Source organism: Asterias amurensis, chromosome 6 (genome assembly GCF_032118995.1).
Source record: "Asterias amurensis chromosome 6, ASM3211899v1".
Classification (NCBI taxonomy): domain Eukaryota; kingdom Metazoa; phylum Echinodermata; class Asteroidea; order Forcipulatida; family Asteriidae; genus Asterias; species Asterias amurensis.
In genome coordinates this window covers 24481583-24508570 of record NC_092653.1, presented here as the reverse complement: position 1 = coordinate 24508570, position 26988 = coordinate 24481583, and the positions used below count along the sequence as shown (strand labels likewise).

The following is a 26988-nucleotide window of genomic DNA, read 5'->3' as shown; positions in this document are numbered from 1 at the left end:
TCCGATTAAGGCGGCTGAATTTCGTTAAATTAAGACAGGTTTCCCAACAGTGAGTCATCGTGAATTGGAAGGAAATAATATCTCTGTCGGGTCTTGACGGCGGTTTCCATTACGTGGGGGCTTCGTTGTTTGCTGAGTATCGCTGTACGTCTGCTCGATAACCATTCTGCAAACATTGCCAGACGTAGTTTGTAATTCATTTACTTTTACAGAACGTGGATGGTGGAACAAATAGGTTTTGTTTTTGTCAATGCTTATACAGGCCGGATTCTTCACAGAGGCATCGAAGGCGATTGCTTGCCTTCATGCTCCCTGGTCATTGCCTTGGTGCCTTTGAAATTTGCTTCCAGTAGAAATTACAATTGGCTCATAGGATGGTGCCCTTCACCAAGGCGGAAAGTGCCTTGGTGCCAAAGAGTGGGGAAGAGCCCCCCCAAAAAAAAATAAAATAAAAATAGCATTAAAAAATACATTAAAAATGGGAAGAACCGAATGGTTTGATACATCCCCTACCCCAATTATGTTTTTGCAACCGCTCGCCCTACAACTGCCCAACCCCCCCCCCCCTCCCAAATGAAAACATCTGGTCCTGCCTCTGTTCTTTGTAAGTTTCATGTTTTGAAATAGATATTGGCGAGTTGAATTACACTCTAAGCTTGTGAGAAAGTCCAACCAATACACATGTTGCAGTACACACATGCAGTCTCTAAAAAAACAGCTGTTTGAACAATTCATTGTAAATCCAGCTTTTTTGATAATGGTACAAAAGTCAACAAGTCTGTAGCCAATGCATATTGTATGAGTTTGTTTATTTAAACAGTCGGACTCTTCTCATAAAAAATGTTGATTATTAACATTTATAATGATGTGTACGTGAACATTGATCAGTAGACAGAAGAACAATCAAAGATAAGTTATTTAACAGCATACCACCGTTATTGGTATTTGTCAACAGTTGTCATATTTTATGTGACCCAATTCATTCAAATAAAGGCAACAGAGGCAACAGAGGCAACAGTCAAATCCCTGATATGTTTTCACCGACTTGAGATCAAAAATAATTATGTGACTCTTTTCCCAAAATATTTTTTTTTTAAGCAACAATGTTTGAAGTTAAGTTTTCCACGGATGATCATCTTTGTAGGATTTGAATGCAAACCCCCAGGTGAGCATTTGTATTTTAAATGTCACCTACATGCAGGCCTTATACTTCATGGAGCAAATGAAGGCGATTGCCTCCGTTGCCCCTGGCCATTGCCTTGGTGCCCTTCAAATGCTCCAGTAGAAATTCCCTTTACCAAAGAGAAAATGCCCTTTCAAAAACGAAGCATACAGGCTTGTTGTGTGCTGTCCACACTCTCAAAACTGCCTCTTTTGCCCCTGGTCTAGGCATTGGTGCTCCTTCAAAAGTTCCCCATACATTTTCCAATTAAAGTGCCCTTTGCAAAATGAAATAGCCTTGCCCTCTCGAAGATGAAATTCCATGTCTTTTGTTGTGTACGAAAGTCTGCACTCATCGCCTGAGTTTTGTGTGGTTAAATTGCGCAGGATTTCAAAAATACTGCATAATTTGCATTCTTAAAACCTAGTCAAGGACTTGACTTCAACATTCAACACTTAACATTACCCATGCACCTGATGACGTACTTGTACATGTTTTGCACGGCGGCCAGTTCTATTCTGGGCCCATCCTGTAAATGAAAACAGCTTGACAAACACATGATGCATCGGCAGTCAGTTTGATATCAACAACCCAGATAATTTGTGTCTTGGTAGATGTATTTTAAGGTCTTGAAATAATAGTAAGAGGATGAGTAGGGAAACATCTGCCTCAGTGTGGGCCAGTCAACCAATTTGTCGCGCTGGGAAATGAGAGTGACCATTGTTTGTTGTTCATTATTGCACATGCTCTTGTTGATTCTTGTACCGAGAGAAGGCCTACTGGACAAAGAAATTGGAAGGAAAATCAAGCTACAAAAGAATCTGTTTTATGTAGGCCCCTTAAAAATAGTGAACACTTTATGGTATAGTTATCATTTTGTTCTAGTTGTGAAGCCAAGGAGAACTCTCAGAAAAGCAAAGTCAATCACTGTGCTAGCCAAGAACCTACATGATGTAATTGTAATAATGAAGAGAATACAATACTCTGAAGGAAGTTTCAGTTTTAGATGTGGGAGGGAAACCCCAGAGAATTATTCCTAGGAACAAAACCGACGTTGTCAGGCAGGAACTGAAATGCATCACCGTAATGAAAGAATGTAACTTTTTCTAGTCTATTAAAAGCAATCTAAAATTTAGATTGTTCACAGACATCTGTACTGTATTCTGAAAGCACAAGATGTGCCTGTACCAGCTTTTATATTAGGCCTGTAACACAGATTTTGTTCTTGTCTTGTTCATTTAATTGTACTGGTTGTTTTTGTATGTGAGGTTAATGATCCCATAAGTATGCTGGTTGATAAATAATTAATGGAATCTATTAATGATTTAGCTCATCAGTAGACTAAACAAGCATCATGCCATTGTGTGGGTGTGGACTTACATATAGTTGCGTTGGCATGAACTGGCATTTTATTTTGTGCTGGTACATTGTACACTTGGCATGTAAACACAGTGTGTTTTTATATTCGCCACCCTACATGGAGATTGAGAAAAAAAAACCATTTAAACAAAGGGAAAGTAAAAGGTCTCTGTATGTGAAGCGAGCGGTCGGGGCCCAATTTCATAGAGTGGTTAAGCACAAAATTTTGCTTAAGCGAAAAAATCTGTGCTTAGTAAAATCAGATTACCGGCTAAGACTCCGCTCAATTATTATGCTAAGTAAACAACAGCTAAATACCAGTCACATATGAATGTCATGAAATCGTGGTCAGTAACATGTGTAACATAAGCGAGCCATTTTCGTGCTTTTAAGCAAATATTTTGCTTAAGCAGCTCTATGAAATTGGCCACTGTTTGGTGTTTTCAGCAGCTCAGAGTGTGGGTTTGAATCCCAGTCATGACACTTGTGTCCCTGACCATGAGTAAGGCACTTACATAATTTGTAACCGTAATTGCTTTGTATAAATTTGGAAAGGTAGTGCATTCTGCTCTATCAGCCAGCAGTTAGGACTCGTCTTATCTCGAGTTAATCTTAAGGTCTGCATGCTACAGTGCAGGGTTGGCTTTATTTAAATGGCTTTATGCTAGCACATTTAAATGAGCCATGAATGAGCGTACAATTCATTATTCAATCTTTTCTTCGCGCTCACGCATGTGTTTCGTCTCAAAGAATGTTTTTTTTTTTTTTTTAAATGTGTTCGGGTCATAAAAGATATTTTAAAACTACGTGTACGCGCGCACGCACTTGACATCTAATGCATAACCAATTTCCTGAGCCAATCAGAGTTGTTTCTCGGTACATGCCTCCCAGGGGTTAGAGGTATCGATACGGCGCGCTGCCCATGGTAGTGAGGCTGCATGTCCGTCATGATGTAAATCAAAAAGTGCTTGCACTGCAAAAATAACATGAAGCTGTTGATTTGGAGTCTTTAAAATCTCATGGCCTTGAGGCAGATCTGTGTGAGGTGTGAATTAAACCATGGAGGTTGAAACACCAAGTCCTGACAGATCTAACACTGCAGCAATAATTGCACAGAAGGGCGACTTTATCAACCTGAATCAATGCAGCTGCTACTCTAGTTTTCACATTCACATGTTCAATTCAGTCAGTCAGTAATTTACATTCCCCTCCCCTCCCCTTAAAGGCAGTGGACACTATTGGTAATTACTCAAAATAGTTATCAGCATAAAACCTTACTTGGTGACGAGTAAAGGGGAGAGGTTGCTAGTATAAAACATAGTGAGAAATGGCTCCCTCTGAAGTGACATAGTTTTCGAGAAAGAAGTAATTTTCCACGTTTTTGATTTTGAGACCTCAAGTTTAGAATTTGAGGTCTGGAAATCAAGTATCTGAAAGCACACAACTTTGTGTGACAAGGGTTTTTCTTTCTTTCATTGTTATCTCGCAACTTCGACGGCCAATCAAGCTCAAATTTTCACGGGTTTGTTATTTTATGCATATGTTGAGATACACCAAGTTAGAAGACTGGTCTTTGACAATTACCAATAGTGTCCAGTGTCTTTAAGTGTATTAAAGGTGAAACATGTAGGCCTACATGTATGTACAGGATTGATAGAGCTGAAAAATAGTCTTGGACAGTATTCATGTTTTGTGTGATCAACCATGTACCGTAAGACGTGTCTTATCTGGTACATTGTGTACCATGAAATTTGTGTCTTAAATCACTGGTTGAGTCAGGCAGGAGAAAATAGTTTAAAAAAATCAGCATGTGAACACATTGTCCTTTAGTTATGAACGACCAAAATCAGCTGTTGGGTTTTTAGGTTGTCGAGTACAGCTTTCTTGAATATGATTTCATTTTAGCGAGAAACGTACACCAGTATATTCCAGGTTTTGCAGTATAGTGGGAACCCAGTTTGTCTTCAGACAAAAATCAAACGATATTCTTATCCTAAGCAATCCTGTTTAATACATTAAACATACATGTGCCATTTGAATCAAGTCTGATGCAGCCTGAGATCTGTACAAATCGGTGCACCTGTAGACAGCAGGGGGCTTGGTTTGGGAGACCTCAATTCTAATTGCCATAACTTCACCCATCAACACTTACTTGATTGACAAAACTATGACAATCAAATTGAAATTTTCTCAAAATTGTCAGGTTGATTAGTAAATTAGTTTCCCATCTGCTACTTCCAGATTAATTGGCAACCACGCAACTCTTTTTAGTTGACCAAGGGTCAGAATCATGTTGAGATTTTCCTGTTCTTGTCTATCCCTCATTAAGTTTGGAAGAGCAGTTGGAAGCATGCATCCATACATGTATGTCCCTGACTGTATAGTTGAGATTGTGTCCCCCCTCCCCCCAAAAAATATATATTTCTCAATCCATGTTCTTGTGACCAGGGCCAAATTGATAGTGCTGCTTTTAAAGGAACACGTTGCCTTGGATCGGACGAGTTGGTCAAAACAAAAGCGTTTGTAACCGTTTTTTATAAAATGTATATGGTTGGAAAGATGTTTTAAAAGTAGAATACAATGATCCACACAAGTTTGCCTCGAAATTGCGTGGTTTTCCTTCTACTGTGCGAACTAACATGGTCGGCCATTTATGGGAGTCAAAATTTTGACCCCCATAAATGGCCGACGTGTTAGTCGACGAGGTAAGAGGAAAACCACGCAATTTCGAGGCATATTTGTGTGGATCATTGTATTCTACTTTTACAACATCTTTCTAACCATATGCATTTTATAAAAAACGGTTACAAACGCTTTTCAAAGACCAACTCGACCGATCCAAGGCAACGTGTTCCTTTAAGCAGAAAATATAGTGCGCGCAATTTTCTGCTTAAGGACAATTTAACCACAGCAAAAACACAGGGCACCACAGCAATAAGCCTTTTTGAGGTATGGCGGACGTGATACGTGCGCGACTGATGTCACGCTCACCATGTTGGTGGTCATTAGGTTTACGCGTAAACGCTGCGTCGCCTAAAACGCGCACTTCACTGAATAACATACGTTCTATTTCTATGGTCAATACGCACAAATTTACAGTGTTGTAGCATTGTGTCCGCCATACCTCAAAAAGGCTCATTGCTGTGGGTGCTGTACAATGTAGGTTATGGCGAAGCCTGGCTAACATTTTTTAGTTCACCTGTTTGATTTGGAATGTCAATGAACAGAAAAGCAGCATAACTTATTCACTAGGAGTACAGCATATATACTGTATGTACATGTACAATGTACTGATGTAGTGATATTTCAATTTCAGTGCTCAGCCTCTCACTGTCCCTGATTGGTGTTAAAGGACACCCATTAGATGATTGTCTTGTCATTTATGAGACAAGGTGAGTTGATGGCCTTCCTCTCTGTATTGATGACAATCTCCTCAGACACTCTGCTGAGTGCATCCACCACGTTTCATACTCCTCCCACCTTGATGGCAATCTCAGAAGCTTTGCTTTCTCCACTCGACTTCATCCCTCCCCGTCCCCCTCTCATTAAAACTTAAAAGCTAAGGGGGCACAACACCTGTACATCATAAGTGTACAAAGTATCAGTTTGCCTTGTCTGTCTTTCTGTCTATAATGATCATCTTAGCTCACTCTTCTAGTGGTAAGACATCTTCTCTTGCAATGCAAAGGGTGTGGGTTCGAATCACAACCGAGTGATTTGCCGGTGGACTTGTTTTTCACAGACCTCGAGAAAGTACTTTTATGTAGTATCGGCTAACTTATACAAATCGGTGTAAGGTCAAAAACAAATTATAAATTGTTTGTTGTGGTTTGGTAACAAAAAATACCAAAGCACATGATGGATTGTTTCCTAATTGTTGAGTTGATGTAATAGAGTTGAGATACTGTTGATTGATTAACCCTCGTCTCTCATACATTGAGAGCTTTTCTCATGTGGTTAGTGTTAAGATGTTTTCCTCATTGGGTTCACACTGACCTCAATAATAGCAGACGTCCGGTTTGTAGCGATGGTCACTGTCAGTGCGATCAATGATAGATGGATTGAAGATACTTATGCTGAGCCTTTATACCTTCGTGCAGAGAGCACGAAGGACTAAAATCCTTCTTTCAATGGCATCTCCATGAATAATTTAATAATAATAATAATAACAATGATAATTTAATAACAATTATAGTAATAATACAGAGCTGCCAACTCTCCTTGTTTCTGTTGACTGTCCCTGAAAATAAACCAATCTTTCAATAATTCAAAGTATCTCGTCGATTATGGAGGAATTTCCCCATCATGTTGAATGTAGAACTTTCTTAATATCTTCTTGAGTGTTGTAAAAAAAACTTCCCTGATCGATTGCTAGATGTACATTGCAAATGTTGGCAGTTCTGATAGAAACAGACCAGGAATTTCGTCTTCATTGGTAAATCTTAAAATAATAAGGGGAACTTTTGAAGGGGCACCAAAGCCAAGGGCCATAGGGCCAAGGGCCATAGGGCCAAGGGCCATAGCCCCCTAAGTAATTCCATGCCTGGATAAAGGCCTTTATCGGTTACATGCTAACAAAATTAATAGTCTGGACGCTTTTTCACTAGTCCATTATTATTAAGTATTACTTAATAATAATATTGAATATGGATGCTTTTCAACACTGAACTACGTACTGTACATACATGTATAGCCAGCTGGACCACTTGAAACAGCTTTGACACATCCTCAGGTGTCATACAAGCATTTTTATTACAAATTTATTCATTCCGTAAAATAAGTCCACTCGGCCAGGTAAATACTCTGGATACGTGACTTGCCTCTTCGAGAGCCTCGTACGATGGTGATGCATCTCATGGAATATCTCGCCAGAGGTAAAAGCAATTCCTCAAATTGTATACAGATGCAACAAATAGCACCATGCTGGGGATGCTCTGAGCGCTCGGAAAGTTTGAGCCTTGAATTTCACACATGACATGTGGAACATTTTGTATTTTAAAGATCAATTGGTCAAACTTTAAGGACTAGGGTAAAATCAACTGGGAATATTAACATTACTTCGTGGGCAATTGAAGGGGCACCATGGCATGGCAATTGCCTCTGTTGCCTTCTTGACGTATAGTTGGATTGCACTACTTTTGTGTACTTGCTTTTCATTGTATGCAGCATCCTATGAACACTTACTTTGCCCAGTTTACTTTCTCTCCTTATACATTAACATGTACATTGTACATGCAGTTCTACCGCAATGCCAATACCACCCTCCATTTTTACCCTCATACTGTACGTACGTACGTACTTAGCAGTTCGCTATAAACCTCATCCCTCCCTTTAAAGAACACAGTAGCATCCTGAGCTATGGATCCAGTTGACTCCTTGCCTCAGGTTACTACACCACATGCCAGTCCTAATCTGAGAATACATTACTCCTGTAATGGTTTTTAGTGCAAGCTTATAAAGATGTCAAGCAGTAGTGGAGAAGTATCGGGAAGATAAATCCGCAATAATAATTGGTTTGGGTTGATTGGATTGGAGAAATGGTTCTAGAGTTGAATGAGTTAGATATCCTGTTTCCAGTTCTACATGTATTGTACTTGTATGTCATAGAAGTAGATACTGTACATGTACATGGGTCGGTTTCACAAAGAGTTATAAGACTAGTCTTATCTCGCGGAGGACCAGTTACTCGTCCTAACTTAGGACTAGCTACACATTTTGTATACCTCCTAGGACTTAAGTCCTAAGTTAGGACCAGTCTGAAATGTTTGTGAAATCAACCCCTGGTACAGCCTCAAGGGACCATCGCTCATACATTGTACATGTAATGGCTGCAAAGGGATCAGATTTTGACTTACATCTGTAATGTACATACATGTTCACTTCCACTCAATGTTGTGCCCTGAAATGCTATTTTCCAATTTTGCCGTATGATTGTTTTTTTTAACCAAACCAAAAAGATGTTTTTTTTAGTGAACAGAAAACAAGCTTCTGATGAGTGGCTTTTAAAAAAGGAACCGTAGAGCTGTCATGAAAAGTGACTGAAGGTATAACGGAAAAATCTGCCTCTGGTGTGATTGACTGAACTTCCAATTATTTTGCCAAAGGTGTTTCTCATCGTGTGATGTTTGTAACTCGGTATTTGGCCTCAGGAATCTAAGATTGTGTAATGCATCTTTGTGCGTGTCAGTGGGATGTTCACTCCCCTCGTTGCATATTACATGTAGTTTTAAAGGGTGTTTGCAGAAGTTGATAATTAAACCAAAGTTCTGGTGATTTATCATACAGAACCTTGTCAGGGCTCAAAAATAAGTCTAGAATGCAGGTTCGAGGCCAATGTTTTTCTTGTCAGGCCAGCAAATGTACAATATGACCGTTCAAATCCAGTGGTCTTGTGTTTTTTAAAGAAAACTTTAATCTAAGATTTTTTTCTGGGACTGACTTCATTGCAATTCATTACCACAGGATTGCAATTCTTACCACAGGATTTAGCATTTATGTCAAGGTGACTTCCTGTACAGCGTTTGATTCTTTGGGCTGTCACCGCAGAATTCTGCGGAAAGCCACGCCATAAAATTATGACCTGACAAACCTTGCAGTGAACTGACTGGACATTTACTATGGACTGTGGTGACTCCAGTAGGAAGGTGCAGAATTCTGCAGAAAGGCGAGTCGTGAAATGGTGCCCTGTTGGACCTTGCAGTGAACTGACTGGACTATTTATCTACGGACTGTTTTGATTTGAGTTGGAAGATGCCTCATGAAAAGTCCCCTCAGGCATTATGGGTTTAAAATGTATAATATGATATGGACGTGTCACGTGCATTATAAAAACATCTCCCAACCCTAAGGAACAACAATATCGCATGACCGTTCAGTTTTTATTGTCGGCTAAAAGTTAACCACGCTTTTTTTTTTTGACCATGTAATTAACACCTCGGAGGGGTATTGATTTTAAATTCTTAAGACATCTCCCCGCATAATTATGTCTGAAATTCCTCACGTCCTGGTCAATAATGTCTCGGCAGACTGACATTGAAATGGAAAGCTCTTCCTTTCAGCAAGTTAAGAATATCGGTTTTGCCATCAGTTGCAGTGATCTGGTTTTACTGGAAGTTTGATGATAAAATGCCGAAATGGAACAAGATTTTTAACATGATTTAGTTACATACAAGTGTGATAAACAATTCATCAAGCTAAATTGACGAGCCGTTTCAGGCGGTTGTGTCGGATCATCAAAAGCTGAGGCCTGTGGGGTACATGCAATTACAACCCTGCACGTGCTCTCTTTATAATTATGAGGGAGGAGTGCGCATGCAGCATCTGAGTGAGAGTTCAAAAATCCTTGTACAGCCACAGGCCTGCTCTGATTATGATGACCAGCCTTTATGCAAGCCGCGTAAAACCTGTACAGTAGGTATGTACATGTACATGTACATGTAGAACAGTGAATAGGCAGGGTGTGATATGGGTGGGCAATGCAATAGGTTTGTATCACACCTTGTGTTGCTATGGGTCGACCAATCAGTATTGAAGGTTCAAGTTTGCTTGAAGATAATTTAAGTGTATGAACATTTTACTACAGGTGTGCAATGTACATGTCAAGACCTACAAGTTCCATATCTACAGTTGCCCAAGTAAAATAAGTTTGATCAGGTACAGCATATTGCTATGCTAAACAAGGGAAATCGTTCACTGCTGATTTCATCATTTTTCAAAACTTGAGGTTGGGAATAAATTTACTCTTCCTAAATCAATACTATACTTGAAACCCCTTCAACCCAAAGCCCAAGTTTATCTCTGCTTGTCCGAGTTGATCATCTTTTTAATATTTGATAATCGACCCTAAGGCATGTGAAACCAAGTTCACTGACCACTTGTGCTGTCAGGCGTTACTTAAACGTAATTCCACCCCGTACCATCTTGGTTTGGGATGTCACGGGTGAAACGTCTCGGCCACTGAAAACAAGAGTCTAGTATTCTGACTGATTGAACAGCAGCGTAGCCGAGTTGCTTGGGGGAGCACGTGCCCTCCAATAAATTTATGTGGCCCCACATTTCAAGTTTTAGATGTTTGTTTGATACAGATATCTCTTCTCCAGTAATTGGTATCATGACATTGTTGACGTCATATAAAAAACTTAGTTGCTGAGCAAAACCAAGTTTCGCAAAGAGAATTTAGCTTGTAAAACAAATTTCTGCATGCCTGTTATGTCGTTGCCTCGGTGTCCCTCGATATGTTCCAATAGAAATTTACAGTTTTCTTATTTATAGAGGTCCTCTACAAAAAAGAAAACGCCTTGGTGCCCTTGCTCTGTCAAAAATTATGAAGGGCCCTCAAAGTTTGTTTAAATACATTATCAACAGCTGCAGTGAATCGTATCAAGTAATTTTTTATGGCATTAATTTTTGGAGTAATCACCAAAGGTACATGTATACTTTTATGTAGCAGGTTATGAAATATCGTACTTGAAATGGTCTAGGTTTAATTTTGTCTAATTAGACAGTGGTACACTTGTGCATTTTATATAATACATGTATGTGAATTGGACATAACTCCTTGCAGTACAGGGCCTTCGCATGTTTCACAATATTCAATTATAAACCAATATAAAAAGGCATTGAATATCAATTTAACCTCCATGGATATACAAGGTTTATAAACAGAATTGGTTTAGACTTAGAGGGGCTTCCAGTATTATGCTAATCATTAAGGGGTTACCACAACATGCAGTAGGCTGAACCGAGATTCCTTTATCATCGCCTTGGTGGTTAGTTAACCGCCAAGACATGAACCTTTATCTGGTACGAGGATTGTCCCTTATGCGTATGAAGCGCCTTAACACTCGATTACCTCCAATAACAGTAGAGGGAAAAGATTGGAGGTACTGAAAGAAACTCTTAGCATTGATCCGTCCTCTTCTGAAATATATAAACCCAGATCAATGTAAACTAAGAGGCCTCCTGCCAGGTGACTTTCTTAATGTAAGGTTAGAGGCATTTTTGTAAAGGGGTCGTTATGAAGTGACACCTGGGGTGTTACATGTGAAGTGGGTTTTTGTACCTGAATTATAATTATAGGTCAATAACCCCTTTAGAAGATTCTGATCTCATAAGGTGAAGAAAAGGGGAAAGCTGATTGAACATTACTTGAAAACTGGTTGAGAGAGTATAATGGAGAGGTGTATACACTGTAATTGTATTTTGGCTGGTACATGTAACTTTACTCTGCATATTTCTGTGCTTTGTGAGTCTTTTTGCTTAAGCAGCTCTATGAAATTGGGCCGACTGTACATGTAGGTGTGAAGCATATATGTGTATTTATTTAACAGCTATACTACATACATCATTGCATTACTGACATCTAGGAAAAGGGACTTTATTTACACTGCACACAGTGCATGTGTAAATGTCCAGATAATGTGTATATGTACATTGTACACAGTTTTTAGAGAAAATGACAAAGACATATCCATCTCAAACTCAGGTTACAAGATCTGCAACTCTTAGCGCTCCATAGTCACTATATTGAAACCAGTTAAGACTGACACCAACAATCTTCAATGCAGTTGATCGACTTCTTTGCATATTATAAAAGATGTACTGAAAAGGTTCTGAAGCATTTTCCTAGAACTCTTAGCACTTAACATGTAACTGATTGCAGTTACTGTATAGAAACTAGTGGAGACACTGTCAGTCATCAATGCAATAGAGCAACTTCTTTGCAGGACAGTCTGAAGTATAGAAAGTGAAAACGAAAGGAATTCCTTGCATGGGACCAAAGAGCGAACAAGCAAGTCTTGCATCACAATGAAACATCACAACAACTGGAATGTTGAGGGGGATTTTCTGGGGGTTGAAGCTTCTTTAATCCCCTGCATTAACAAGTCAAGAGGGGCGCATAAAACTTTTCCAATTCTGAGGGTTAACAATTTATTGTACTGTGCATTTCTTCATTTGAATACAGCATTCTCCATTGACAGTAGTCCCCTGATCAAAATGCCGGTGTGGCAGGAGATTCTGTCCCCCCATTTGGCAAACTGTGTACAAACAATCCCCTGTGGTCAGATTTCCCGGTGACACTGGTTTGAATACCCAAGGACCACATAGTTTTTCAAGTCCCTACATTGTGTGGTACTCTTTTCTCAGGTCCAAACTTCATGCGTTAAAACATGTTCTCAGGAAAAAATAACAGCTCTACAAGTCTACATGAACGCAGACCCTTATCAAAGCCAACCTGCTGCCCTTTAAAATTCCCACCCTATACAAATTACTACATGATGTTGCGCAGCTATTAGCATCGTCATCAACGTAACCATAGAGACAGCGTGGCCTGATCCACAGCAGTCCAGACTTGGCCTACATGTCTCAGGTGATCTCAATTCTTGCAACTGCTTGGCCAGGTGTTGTGCACATACTGCCCCCTATAGTGAGACTCCCGACCCCCTATAGCATCAAACCTATTCATATTGACTGTGTCTTCATTATGCTCCAGCAGACTTTAAACCTGCTGGGAGTTTTCGTGTATGGTCCGTGTTGGTTGCGTGCCAGTGTTCCTTGTTGGAGCTTTGTTTAAAAATGTTAGACGTCATAAAAAGGGCTCCTGTCTTCAGTTTAAAGGCAGGCTATCCCGGCCCTTACCAAAAGTATTCAATTGGAAAAGCTTGTCCTATATGTTGTGGTTTGGCAAAAAAACAATTTGGACCCAATTGGACACAGTTAGTCCCGACAGAATATGTTTTAACCCCTTGGTTTGACAGTCCATTGGTGGAACAGCTCAATAGTCTGACATCGACCATTGGACCATGAGCAAAAAAATTGTTAGTTGACCCCACCCATTGGACTGGCAGTCCAAAAGATTTTATTCAAATTAGAAATACAATAAACAATAAACTAAAACCAATTCTTTCCAACTGGCTATCCGAGTGGATATCCAATTATACATACATGTACTACATGTGTATGCATATGATTTGCGTTTACGGAATGTCTCGTAAACACATTTCATGCTCTTTGTGTGAAACCTACTCGGTTAGTTCTGTTTGTAAGCCAGGCAGAAGACAGTAGTCACGAATTGCAATAGTTTCTTTTATTGTACATTTACTCAGTCCGACCTTTTTGTCTGTTACCCAAGGACTTCCAAACACTCCGTTCGCTCCTCGCCTTTCTTTGTGGATCTTTTGTGTCAAAACAGATTCACCCTCCAAATATTTCCGCGATTTGGGGCAAATATTTATATTCTGTTTGTTATTTTTGTGTCTGCATGGCGTTTTGATCAATAAGAAGGCGTAATAGTAAATTTTATTTTGAATCTCCTTTGGAAAGGATGTCAGGAATGAAAATGTTTTTACAATGATTGTACAAACATTTCTTGATGACTCGTTGTTGGCTCCGAATTGTAAGAAGGTGTTTTGTTATGCCCTCGTTGGAGTCATTTTGCCTGACTGGTATAAACAAGCGGTGAAGTTGGCAAGAAAAAGATTTAACTTGAGGTTTAGTTTGAAAATAAAAAAAAAAATCATGCAAGAACTGTCATCGGTTACTCTCTTTTACCCTTCTGTTTTGTTTTCATTCATTTCACGGTTCTGACACAGGCTTTTAACTTTGTTTTCCTCCAATAAGAGGCACTTCTATTAGGAAAAATGTAATTTTGTGTTGGATCAAATTGCAAAGGGCAAGAAAGTAAAAGCACCAAGGCAATTTGCTATGGGTGCCAAGGTTTTATTCGAGACCTGCTGACAGATGTTTTCAGAGACAGACAGTGACTGACAATAAATGCCATCTTAATCACAACATTGCTCTGATTTATTCCACTTTAACATCTTGATTGTGCTATAAGGTTTAAAGGATACTTCATGAGAAAAGTTCATGATGATTATTTCATGATATTTAATTGAATTTCCACAACAGGTACGAGAGTTGGTGAATCAATGTACCTGCCCCAATCAGTTCCCAATGGTTCGAGAAGCTGAAGGGAAATACAGGATTGGTGACCAAAGCACCCTCATATTCGTACGAGTAAGTATCTCTTCACTTATTTTTGTTATTCTACCCTTAACGGCAGGGTGTACTTTTTGTAATTATCAAAGACCAGTGTGCTCACATATGCATAAAATAAGTTTGGGCTCATTGTCATCAAAATTACAAGAAAATAATGAAAGAAAAACCACCCTTGTTGCATTAAATAGAATTGTGTGTTTTGATATGCCTGGGCCCAATTTCATAGAGCTGCTTTTTAAAAGCATAAAAGGTTGCTAATCACAACAAAAATGTACTTTCCAGAAAAAGGTTATCAGCCAAACTACCATGTCAAATTGAGTTTAGTCCTGTCAATATTTTGAGCTACAAAATAAGTGGATTAAAGCATGACAGTCTTGGGGCATTTTCCCCAAAAATTCAAGCCATGGGGTGGATTTCACAAAGAGTTAAGACTAGTCTTATCTTGAGTTAGGACGAGAACTTAGGACTAGCCTTAATATTTTAATATCTCCTAGGACGAGTCCTAAGTTGGGACTAGTCCTAACTCTTTGTGAAATCGACCCCTGGTACTGTAGGCCCCTTATATGTATATTTCAAGACACATAGCACTAAGAACAACAAGAAACAAATTTATCACACACAGTTAAAAATAACCTAAACAAAATGTCTTCAGCTGACAACCCATCAGATCAAATGCTTCCTGCTGTGACAAGACTACATCTCTCTCCATCTATAGGTTGACATTTAAAGCCCCCTTCTTCTCTTGTAATCCCCCTGTCTTGTGTATCATCTCATCCCTGAGAATGAAAACATTGGTTTGGCCGTCTCCCATTGTTGACATCCCCTTGTTGACATCCCCTTATTAGGTTAACAGTGGATGTGGGCAGATCTGTGACACATATCATTAACACATATTTATAACTGGTCATATACATCATACATGTATGCCGGAGATGGGAAAACCCATCACTATGTAAACACAATGGAAATATCAGGGTAGGAATTGTAATGTTCAGTGGTGTGTGACCAGTGGGGATGGGGGAGACCCAGCTCAGAAAGAACCCACCTGACCCCTTCCCCCCCCCCCCCCCCCCCAATGGAAAAAAAAAAAAATCATATTCAAATTCAAAGCCTTCTTTATTTATATGTCAATGGTTAGCAACACTAAACAGCCTAGAAATGGCACTTAAAATAAGGTGGGTTGTGCAATTTACTGTTTGAGACTTGGAGCAAGTCTTGCTTTTAATTATGAGATTCAAACTTAATTTGCTTGGGAAGGGGACGGCTCAGAACCCTTGCTTCTCCCACCCCACAGTTCACCCCAAATAAGATCCCTCAAAGCACAATAATGTATTATTTGATACATCAAACGTCTCTCCATGTTATATCTATGGCCAATGTGGGGGGAAATGTCTGTAGCGCAGTAAAGTTGTTCTTGTTTTTCCCATATCATGGGAGCTTCTTTTGCTTTGTTTTATCTTCCAAAAACAAAATTGAGCCAATAAATATACAGGAAGTACAAACTCAGATACTCTTCACTTTACAACACAACATTACCCCCGCACCCAAGTGTGATTTTAATTTTGTTAATAAACCAATACAAAGGGTAGTAAATTTAGCTCATTTACGATGCTATCCAACACACCGATGGGCAGCCGATGCTAGCCAGACATCTGCATCGATAAACAATCTCCCCATGTCACTCTGAATAGAGAACACGCTTCTACCCTCGGCAATGAAATATTCAGTTTTAAGTAGCTGGGATAGTGGCAATTTCCCCTCTCTAGCAATTATTAATTTGAGACCTTTGCACAAATAAGAAAGCAGAGTGCTGTTTGAGGAACGTCAACTCCGCTCGGAATAACCTCTGACCTTTAAGAAAAGGAACAGGAAATCAGTTGCTTACTAATAATGTCAATACCGTTTTGTTGCTTTTTGATGAGGGTATACCTTTGGTAAAATTGATTTGTTTTTAGCATGAACATTTCTCAGATTGTGTATTTCAATTACTGATTATTCTTTCTGTGTAGACATAACCACTTCAGATTTTTGCGATATCTCAAAAACACTATCGCCTTTTGACATTAAATTTTTGCAGGTTAGTTTTAATGTACATGTAATATACATTAATAAAGGATTAAGACATCAAGCGATTCATAAAACTTTGCCTGCTTTAAGAACATTAGTTTTAAGCAATGAAAGTGAAACATATCGTTACCAGTGTACAAAGTGTATGTGTAGAACAGCGGAAGTATAACGTTACAGTCAACATTCAAGAATGAAAAGTCAAAATCACGAGGGAAATTAGTAACCTCTTAATTTTGTTTTTCCCGTTTGTTTGACTCTGAAACATCCTGATTGATATTCAAAAGAATAGGGTTTTCAATTTGAGTCACTTAGAAACATGACAAGAACTAAATGTGCTGTTGGACAATCGCGATTGAAATGCGTGTTTTCATTAATTCATGTCGTAATGGCAGATGAATCATGGCGCTCCAAATGGTTGACATTTAACTGTGGATGCCGGTGGATATTGTTTTTTCTTTTTTTCTTTGATGGTTGAATCCTTAAAGGTATTGAGTCATCTTACTCATTGCACTGATTTGTATCATTGTCTTCAATACACGAGGGGGGAAAACCTTTGGTGATGACTCCAAGTATTAATGACAAGCAATATTCCTCGACATGGTATGCCTTTTCAAACTGTATTTTTTATCTCAGGCCTGGGCAGGCCCAAGGAGTTTATGTACCCCACATTATCCGGAGCACTGTCCCCGCCTAGGTCTCTATACCAAGGGGTTCTGGCTGCAGGTTTCAAGAGTATATATATATATGTATCTGGGGTTTTACCGCTCACCCCTACTCCAGAGCTGGGGTGGAGCTTTTTAAGTGTGAAAGGACTGACCATTATTCTCCAGGGTTGCCCCAAGGGAATTCATTAGTGTGAAAAAGGGCTATAAGGAAAGGACCCACATCCTTTCTCCAACATCACCACAATCTCTCTGCATGTAGCAACCTCCTGTACATCTGGGTGAGATCTTTGAGGTCAGGCAATTATTCACTGAAGGCTGTATCAATTAGAGAGATACCAAAGTCAACATTCAGATGTAGCAGACATAATTACTTGTTGTACAGTACTGGAGACAGGTGTATTTGCCGACTTGTAAAGTTATAGACTCAGAGACAAGTCGTTAAATATTTGTCAGAGATGATAGCGTTCCGAGTCTCTTCGTAAAACCGTATGTGTACTCGTGAGACTGCTCTCGTGACTGTGGTCTCATTAAATGAGAGCAACGAAAGCAGTGTTCGATCGCAGAGAGATGTAGCTACTGAGTGTAATTACGCTATCACAACATCAACATTTGTCCACAAGTCTAGTAAAGTTATAGTTATCTAGGATGTATAAGTGCATTTCATTTACATGTACATGCCTGAAAGTTCTTTGTTTGGTTCTTTTAGGAAAGTGAGCAGTGGCGTATAAGGGGGTCCTCTGTGAATTGTTAGGCTTGCAGTAAAACTGTGTTTATAGAGTACATGTACATCGGGCCTGTATGCTTTGCTTTTTTTAAGAAGGGCAAGGGCACCAAGGCATTTTCTCCTTGGTAAAGGGCATCTTATCAGGAAATTGTAAATTTCTACTGGAGCATTTGAAGAGCACCAAGGCAATGACCAAGAGGCACTGAGGCAATATTCTTCATTGCCTCCGTGAAGTATCAGACTGGTCATTGTACATGTAGATGGTGTTTTAGGTGGGGCTTGGTTGCCCTGGTACAATGTACATGTACGTATGAAGATGGTGTTTTAGGTGGGGCTTGGTTGCCAAGCGCTAATCAACCACACATCCAGTCTGACTATGAAAAAGCCTTCCCATCCGCTGAGGAAGTGACTCGGGTCTTTTGAGCTTACATGTATAAGTCGTGTTACCTCATTGTTTATCCCCACTTTAGTCATGTTCATGTTCATGCATTTACTTTACATTACACCTAATTTGGTTCACTTGATTTTTTAATCTTTAAAAAGGAAGGTGTGGCATTAGCACAAAGAAGCACAAACAACTGTTGCTATGCCAACACAAACCATTAGGTTGAAACATGTGATTATGGCAAAAAATACACACACTGATGTTTTACATAAATGCTAATTATTATGTCAAGGATTTTCAGAGTTTTAGCTTTGGACTTGAACTGTCATTGTGCAGTACAAGTGTTAAAGGTTTGGAATTTTTTGTTTTTGTTTTTTTTATAGATAAAAACTGTTTTAGTAGCCATTTTGTGTACATGTTTAGTTACAAACTGTTTTATAATTCATGTACTTTATGTACATCCTACAGGCAATTTTGTAAGCTTAATGCTGATGTTAAAACACAACTTTATAACTGTGAGTGTGGACACAATCGACAACAGTCACTTCATTACCACAAACTGATTATCATAGGGTTTGAAATAAAACATGTAAGTGACATCTTACATTTCCAAACTTTTGGATGAGAGTTTTGGGGGAAGATCTTTTGATGTTGAATCGATGGTGAGTGAGCGCTGTTTTCAAGTCCACTGGTATTGCATACACTGAAATGCTGGATGCACAATTCCCTCCTTAATGCCCTTAGGGCTAAGAATTATCAAAAGAAATCTGAAAAAAATTATCTGACTAGACTCTGGACATCCTTCCGCTATATGTACATCCTCTGTGACCATATGCACCCAATCCCCTAACAAATACAATACATCGTACATGTACGATGTCATACATGTAGTTTTCAAAGAAGATTTTTATCTCGAACTATCTCGAACGAGGAAATCATAATGAAACTGAAAGAAAACACAACCAGGGTTGACATGACCTAAACAAACACAACATCCATGTGTGTACATGTATTTAACGCAGTTCTTATAGTGAATTGAGAGTGTTGTGTACTTTGAAAGAAAGTTCATACACAAACCAGGAAATCCTTTAAAGGTAACTTGCAAATATCCTTAGATTTGTTTAGTTTGAAACAATATTTCTGTTCTAAGTGTCTACCCAATGGAAATCTGGGTGTTTTACAAAGGAGATCTGGGTGTTTTGAATGAGTGTGGACGTTCTCGCTTCATTTTCAAGTACAAAACTAATTGAGACGCCACTAAAAACAGTTTAAACAATGGGTCCTTAATTTGCCATGAGAGCAGTTGAAACTATAAAACAATTTCAGAAACTACATGTTCCCCTTTGTCGTAGTGTACTTCAAGAGAAAGGTTAATTTTTTACAAATAACTTCTAATCTGAGAGCACACAATTCTGTGCAAAAGGGTGTTTTTTCTTTCATTATTTCCTTGTATGAGCCAGAATATTCACAGGTTTGTTATTGTGTACATAATATTGGTAGAGATTCACCAAGTGACTGGTCTTTGACAATGTCCAAATGTATACCCTGCCTTGAAGGGTATGGTCATATTGAAAATAATGCAAATTTCTTTTTTAAACCTAAATCATATAGTGTCATCTAGACTGCATGCCTAAAGTCTTGACATCTCCGGCTAGCAATCTGAGTGTTTCACCTACGCCTATTTTATCCCATCGCTCACTCAGCCATTTACAAGCCCAACACTCTAATCATCATTCATTAACGCATTTATGAATGTCATTCATATTCCACTGCCATTACTGCATCACATTATTTATGTTCTGCTTGACCTCACTGTCTCAAAACAAACATTAATTGACTGACCAACTACGGTCAACAGAGGGCGCTCTTGTCCCTTTAAGCTTAGATTTCTTTATGCCCATTGTGAGCTGTGATAATAAGAGAAAGGGGTATCATGACTCAGTTTCAGTGGTTTGAAATAAATTGGACCTTCCTTTTCGGCTTGTATGTTGAAAATTACTGCTTCTAAACTCATAGCTTTGATCCAACTAAACTTATGAATTGTTATTTTCTGATTCCTCCCACAGATTTTACGAAGTCACGTAATGGTTCGTGTTGGAGGGGGTTGGGACACGCTGGAGCATTATCTGGATAAACATGACCCATGCCGGTGCAAAGGTGAGATATAACCATAGATTACTCTATAGTTACAAAAATAGTGTTTTCTATGATTTATATTTTATTTGCAATCATTTGTTTTCTTGCTTTTTATCTTCAGTTCACCGCTCAGGAAATAGAAGCAGGACCAAAAGCATCGGCAGCGACTACCGCAAATCTCCCAAACGGAGGTATGTTGTGACATTTATCTATCACTACTGGAAAGTAGATAGTTGTGGCATGTTCTAGAAATACATGTAGGTTTCTGTCATGAAAAATATAAAGTTAAAACTTTAAAAGTTCGGAACCTTGCAATGGAATATCCAACTATGAAATGTGAAACAAATTGCACTGTAGAGAGATATTACAACTTCTCCAGAAACAATAAGTTACTCTCCTTTATTCCCCCACCAAGTCCAGTTCTGTTTCGCTTTGATCTCCAAAGGAAGACTTCAGTATATGGTTTTAAAAGAGAAAATTTAGAAGACTGTTAACTTGTGTTTGTTTTTTGAAAGTTAAATTTAAGTTTAAAGTTATTTTAGGAATCCTATTTAGTAACATGTGAACTCGGACACATGTATTTCCCTACAAATTTCTGTCTTATACATTGGTTGAAATGAAACAACTTTTTTATTTTTGATCTTTTTGTGCAGAGTTTCAGTGGAAGGTCCAAGACTACACAGCCGCAATCAAAGTGTTGAGTCGCTCGATGACGTTGAAAGCCGATCTGTTCGTAGTCCAAGCCCTCGTATGAAACGGGAGGATAGTAATGAAACCATTGCTAGTCAAGACTCCAACCAAAGTACGGAACTCCATAATGGACATGGTTCTCCAGTCAAGCCTAAAGGTAGCTTCAACCGGAGTAGTCCAAGCAGGTCCTCTCTTCAGAGTGAAAAGAGACCTTCACAGCTACCTAGACGACTCAGCCAAGCTGGTACAGGCACTGAAGAGTTTCTTAAGAAACGCAGAGAGGAACTTAAGCTAGGGAATCAGGGAACCCCAGCACATAGTGCACCCACAAGTCCAACCCGTCGAAGACCCCTATCAAGCACCCAGATAGATTTAAATGAGTCCAATGTGCAATCTGATGTTTACAGGCGTCTTGCTCTTGCAGGTGGTCGAGAGTCAGGCTCTGCTACTCTTGGTCGCCGCACGCGCAGCGCATCAGTAAATCTGACAATTAATCAGCAAAATAAAGAGGAAATTTCTGGGAACCGAAGCATTCCAACCTCTCCTACTCTAAGAAGAAAGCATCGATCCGGGTCTCTGGGTGCTACTGCAGCAAGAATTGAAAACAAGCGACTTGCAGATAGAAGAGACAATTCGGTTATTATGATTTCAAGAGACACTGGAGGGCGCCACAGGCTAAAGGGTAACAGTAGTGACTCAAATGATGTTGGGTCACAAGATGGGTCTTCTTTAAGATCCCCAACAGACAGTGAGAAATCTGCTACAGAGTGTGTGACAAGACGCTTGAAAGAAAGGGAGAGGACTCGTAGTCTCTCGGTCGACAGGAGTACTGCCAGAACCAAGATACCATCCTTTGATAGAGGATCCAAGCTTAGGACTACTATTGGTGGTTCAGGAACCAACAGTAAGGTTGCAACTGGCTCTCTGTCTAGGGCAACAAGACCGGAAGGCAAATCAGGTCAAACCGTCCAATCTGAGATAAGTAAAACACCCAAGGAAAGCCATCTACAGAGATCAGGGTCTCTAAGAAACTCTAGGACTGATCGCCGTCTTTTTAACACCCCAGTTCGTGACCAAGAAGGAGGCTTCACTAGAAACTCACCAAGACGTCGAACCACAACTGGTAGGGATACAAGAACCCCACGCCAGCCCATACCAGCTGAATTGAATGCTGAGAACCTTGCCAAGTATCTACAAAGTTATCGCGATAGAGTCATTCCAAGAGAGACACGAAGCGAGACAAGGAGTGGGGCGAGTTCTCGCGCGAGCTCTCGGGCTAGCTCACCAGGTGCGTCAAGGCTCAGACCTCGAACCCCTGTTCCAAGTCATCTGAAGGCTGATCCACAAACACCGATTAGGAAGGACAGCATTGAGCACCCTAACCCATCTCGTATACCAATGCCTGTTCAGCATAAACGGCTTCTCTCAGCAGAAGCTAGAGCAGCATCTGCACGTAGTCATTCCCTACCGGATCTTATCGCCAACATGATGGACTGGTGTCAACGTACAATTAACATTGATACCGATGCTAGGAGCTACACAAGTGCTGATTCCATGTCCCCAACGCCCTCCTTGAGAACTGATCAAGACTCAGGGTATGAAGACAATGCCCAGAAGGGCTCCCCTCTTTGTCCTGAAGACCCTTACCATCTTGGGAGACCAAGCAGGCCCAGCTCTATAGCAGAGGGAGCAGAAGGGTTGCAGCTCTTAGATGAAGCAGTGGGAACTTCTGGAATACAGCATTAACAAAGTAGCAATTATGCCATGAATTATTTTTAAAAGGTTGCATAGATATTTTTCATCTAAAGCTCCTCAATAAGTAGAGGACTTTTTTGATCAAATTTGATTGCTACTTAATTTCCCCTTTGTCCAAAATTGTAATCAGTCCTTTGATTTATTCAGATTTTTGAAACATACTTAGATTTAATACAACATAGAGTTCCTGATATGTTAAGTGCGTGACAAAAACAAGTATTAACTTTAAAAATACGATACCAAAGGATACTTTTTGCACAACTTTAATTTTAAAAATATTAATGAAATTCATTGAATTATAAAGTACAAGCATTTATATTGTCTATACATTATTTTTGTGCTTAGAATGGCCTAGTTACTTTTAAAAGAAACAACCTTGAAAGAGACATATACTTAAACTCAACGTCCACTTGTCTTTGAGATGTGATGTTGAGACAAAGTTTATTTACGTCCATTTAGTTCATGAGATCCATATATATCCTTGTGGGATTCATACTAGTGGTTTATCATGCTTGTATTTTCAAGTAACAGCTGTGCAAGTATGCTGCTTATGTGTAGTACCAAATGCTCGCATTGTTCTCAAGTGAAGAAAGTACGCTCCTAAATGTAGTCATAATCGTAACCTCAAAAACTTTGTCAAAACTCGATGCACTTGTTTTTCCATCCACTCTTTATAAGATACAGTTTCTCTTAAAGATGAAGCTTCTCTTAAATGCCCTTCTTGTTCTAATCAGAGACTTCTGAATGGTAGGTGGCAGCAGACTTACCAGGTGAACTTACACTGTTTTCGTCTTCAAGAACAATGGATTTACCTGGTAAGTCTGCTGCCCTCTGGAGTGCCAAAAACTCATAGTGACTGAAATGTAAAGTCTGAAAACTTTGCATTACAAACTGTACATTTGTAGAAGCATTGTGTGATCACGTTTACAAAATGAACAGCCAAAGTTTTTGATTTTGAATCACGTTCTTGTTTGTGTAATGTAATACTTGACTGTGAGGGAAAAAGCCAAGCTTGCTTCTCTCAACTCTGCTTCGTGATAATTGTATGTATCTGTCACAGCAACTGAAATTATGTCCTCGTTGAAGTTGTACTTATGCAGTGTTTAAAATGAGTGTTTTATAGGCTGGTATAAATTACTTAAAGCCCTGAAGTTTTCACTGCCTGATTTGCAGTAAATTGAACCTTTTAAAATTTAAGGCAATAGCACAACAATAATCATGCACTGCACACCTTAAATTGTAAAGTTCCCCCAGTATTACAGAATGGTTTTAAGAGTTTCGTCTCTGTTTATGACATAAAGATAATTGTATTTTGTCCTAAATTTTATGTATAGTTTTTAACAACCATGTCTCATATTGATACTATGGTTCAAAACAATTTTGCGCCAAACTGAACTAATGATAGTTACCAATGATTTGTTTCGGAGTGTGGCAGCGGCTTACCTTGCATTCCGTGGTGCTAATAATATAACAATACTTTAAATGTTTGTTCACCGCACTATGCTGTTGCTAAGACGATTTTTATAAAGTTTTACTGTGAGAGCTTTTAAAGATAAGTGAGGTCGAATTTTACGCTGCGTTTGTAAAATAAGTATTTTTTCTTTCTTTCTTTTTGATTGCTACTCGCATTCTACATTCCATTTTACTTTTGTTTCACCTGCTTCCAAGAACGTACCTTTTGAAGATTATTAACAAAAATATAATATTGCTCGCATAGAACTTACACTGCTGCTGTCATTATGCATTAACTATGCATATAATATCCAGAATATAAAGTGCCTTCTGTAGGCCTGATAGTTTTAAAAGATTTTATTTGTAACATGATTCTGTTTTTTCAATAATGTTAATATTTCCCCTTAATTTATGTTTGTTCATCTAAATTATGCAAAGTAATTTTTTATGTTCTTTTATGATCTTTTTTTATAATTCTCGCCGGAAAGCAGGAATTTGATGTGCAAAACTATGAGTGTGATATAATGTATTGGGATGGATGTGTGCGTCCGCGGTGTGTAACTAGTGTAAACATTGTAAACATGTAAATTGTCGCAGATTGAATGATAGTGTAAAAAAAAGTTTGGGAAAAGGTAATATTTTGGCGCATAAGATGGTACCATGTGTACAATGTAATGTCAACAAAAGTAAAAGCAGTATCAGCCATAGTGTAGCAATTGACTTCATCTTGAAAAGCTGACTTAGAAAGAAGAGACAGCATACTGAAGTCCATGCAGTACATGTAGTTTGTTAGACTTGTGGACAAGTCGTTAAATGGTTGACGCAGTGTTAGCGTTTCGACTCTCCTCGCGGTATTCTTGCTAGACTGCTGGCTCTGGGAGACAACTGGTGTCATGACTACGAGGAATAGAAGTCAGCAACCAGCAGTTCGCGTGGGAGCAGTGATCTGGCAGGAGCACTGCCACAACTTGACTATTTCATTGCGTGGGACTGTTAACGACTTGTCCACAAGTCTAGTAGTTTGTTGGTCACAAGCTTCACACTTGGGTCTTGTCCGAATTGGTGACTACAGCGTGAAGCATAGGAAGGCCATAGCAACACCATTAGCAACATCTGTAGATGTAGCCAAAGCCAGCGATTCGGATACAACTCTAGTAAAATGTTTTTTGCAAAAAACTCACTTTCTCTACTTGATTTTTCTTTTCAAATAAATGTTGCATCATGACACAATATTGCTGCCATCTTTGTTTCCAGATTTCCCAACTTTAAGTCAATTGTTATCATTCTTTTTATCAATCATGACACTGATCGGTCTATTTTCACTTGCAGTCTTCGATTGAAGTTGTAAAATCATCAGGATTGCTGTTGCCAGGTAGCAGTGTTACTTAAAGGTTTTTCTGAACTTAACCACCATTTTGAAGATAATAGAAATATAGAGTTTGCTGACATCTAGAGTCCTCCTACCACTTTTTTCCGAGCTTGAAAAAGAAATACTTTAACTTAAAGAGGTTTGTTCTGAAAAGAACCAGTGGTTACTGACTTGGGAGAAATGCTTACGAATGTAGAGGTAAAGGCTTAATTAATTTAGAACTTGGCAGAATCGACCTTCTGGATAAATTACATGAGTGTGCTCCAAGGACAAGAACTTTTCAGTATTCTCTTCATTACTTGTTCAAATAAATTGTAAACTGAAATGAAATGTTCTTTATATGGTAGATGAAGATGTTTATATCGATAAGTTTGCATGGTTTTACTGAATGGAAGGAATTTTTGAAAATTTCTAGAAATGGAGAGACACCTGTCTAGAAATTGTCAAGGAAGATTGATTATTCCATTGTATAACTAACTGTTTACATAAGGACTACTCTACCTTTAAGTTTAAGTCTGTACCTATGTGATTCGCAAGAGTTTGTTTGTGAAAAATGTTGGTCAGTTTTCTTGTCAATAAATTGAGGCTGTTGGGAAATGGATATCTGAGTGTTTGGTGTGAAGGTTTTCTCAATGGACTTTATAATTTCCTTGCATGCCACCATTTTGTCTTTGACCCCACGTTGTAGTGTGATGTAGATCTCTGTAGATGTTAAACCGTATTAGGCACGTTGCTTGTTTTTTTGTCTTCAGCCTCTTCAGTTTCCGTCTTCAAACACCTGTCAGGGTCAGGCAAAATCCTCTCTCAAGTTTAGCCCAGGATAGTCATGTCAGGTGAACAGAATCAGTTGGCTTAGGTCTTCACATTTATCTGCGCCATTTGTGTTACAGTACAAGGTAATTTTATAGATTCCTTTGCTTCATTACCAACAAGATAGAATAAAATTGACAGTTCAAATTAGTCTAACCGAACAGTGTTAAAGGGGAAGCAGTCTGTCCTCTTTTCATATGGCGCTTGCATTAATAAAATTCATAAATGTATTTGGTACAAGACTCAAGTAAACACCAGCTGTCCCTTGTTTCAGACTATAAACCTTTATTAAAATCCTTTTTTCAATGGAAACTTTCCAAAATTATTACTCTCCTATATAACAACTATTACATATATACAAATTTATCTTAATTGACATTCCACTGCTTATACTTAAACATTACCTAATGAAGAATA

The 26988-nt window shown here is 38.9% G+C and overlaps 1 protein-coding gene across 3 annotated transcripts in view; it reads left to right on the top strand.

Moving 5' to 3' along the window:
* LOC139938511 (uncharacterized) overlaps window positions 1-26362 on the top strand; it is a 43323-nt gene extending 16961 nt beyond the window's left edge. For all 3 annotated transcript variants that reach the window (XM_071934076.1, XM_071934078.1, XM_071934077.1), the window contains 4 exons: window positions 14429-14536; window positions 20426-20516; window positions 20617-20686; window positions 21149-26362. In XM_071934076.1, coding sequence (XP_071790177.1) covers window positions 14429-14536; window positions 20426-20516; window positions 20617-20686; window positions 21149-22931 — 2052 coding nt within the window. In that variant the 3' untranslated portion in view covers window positions 22932-26362. The remainder of the gene's footprint in view (window positions 1-14428; window positions 14537-20425; window positions 20517-20616; window positions 20687-21148) is intronic.
* Window positions 26363-26988: the final 626 nt, after the last annotated feature.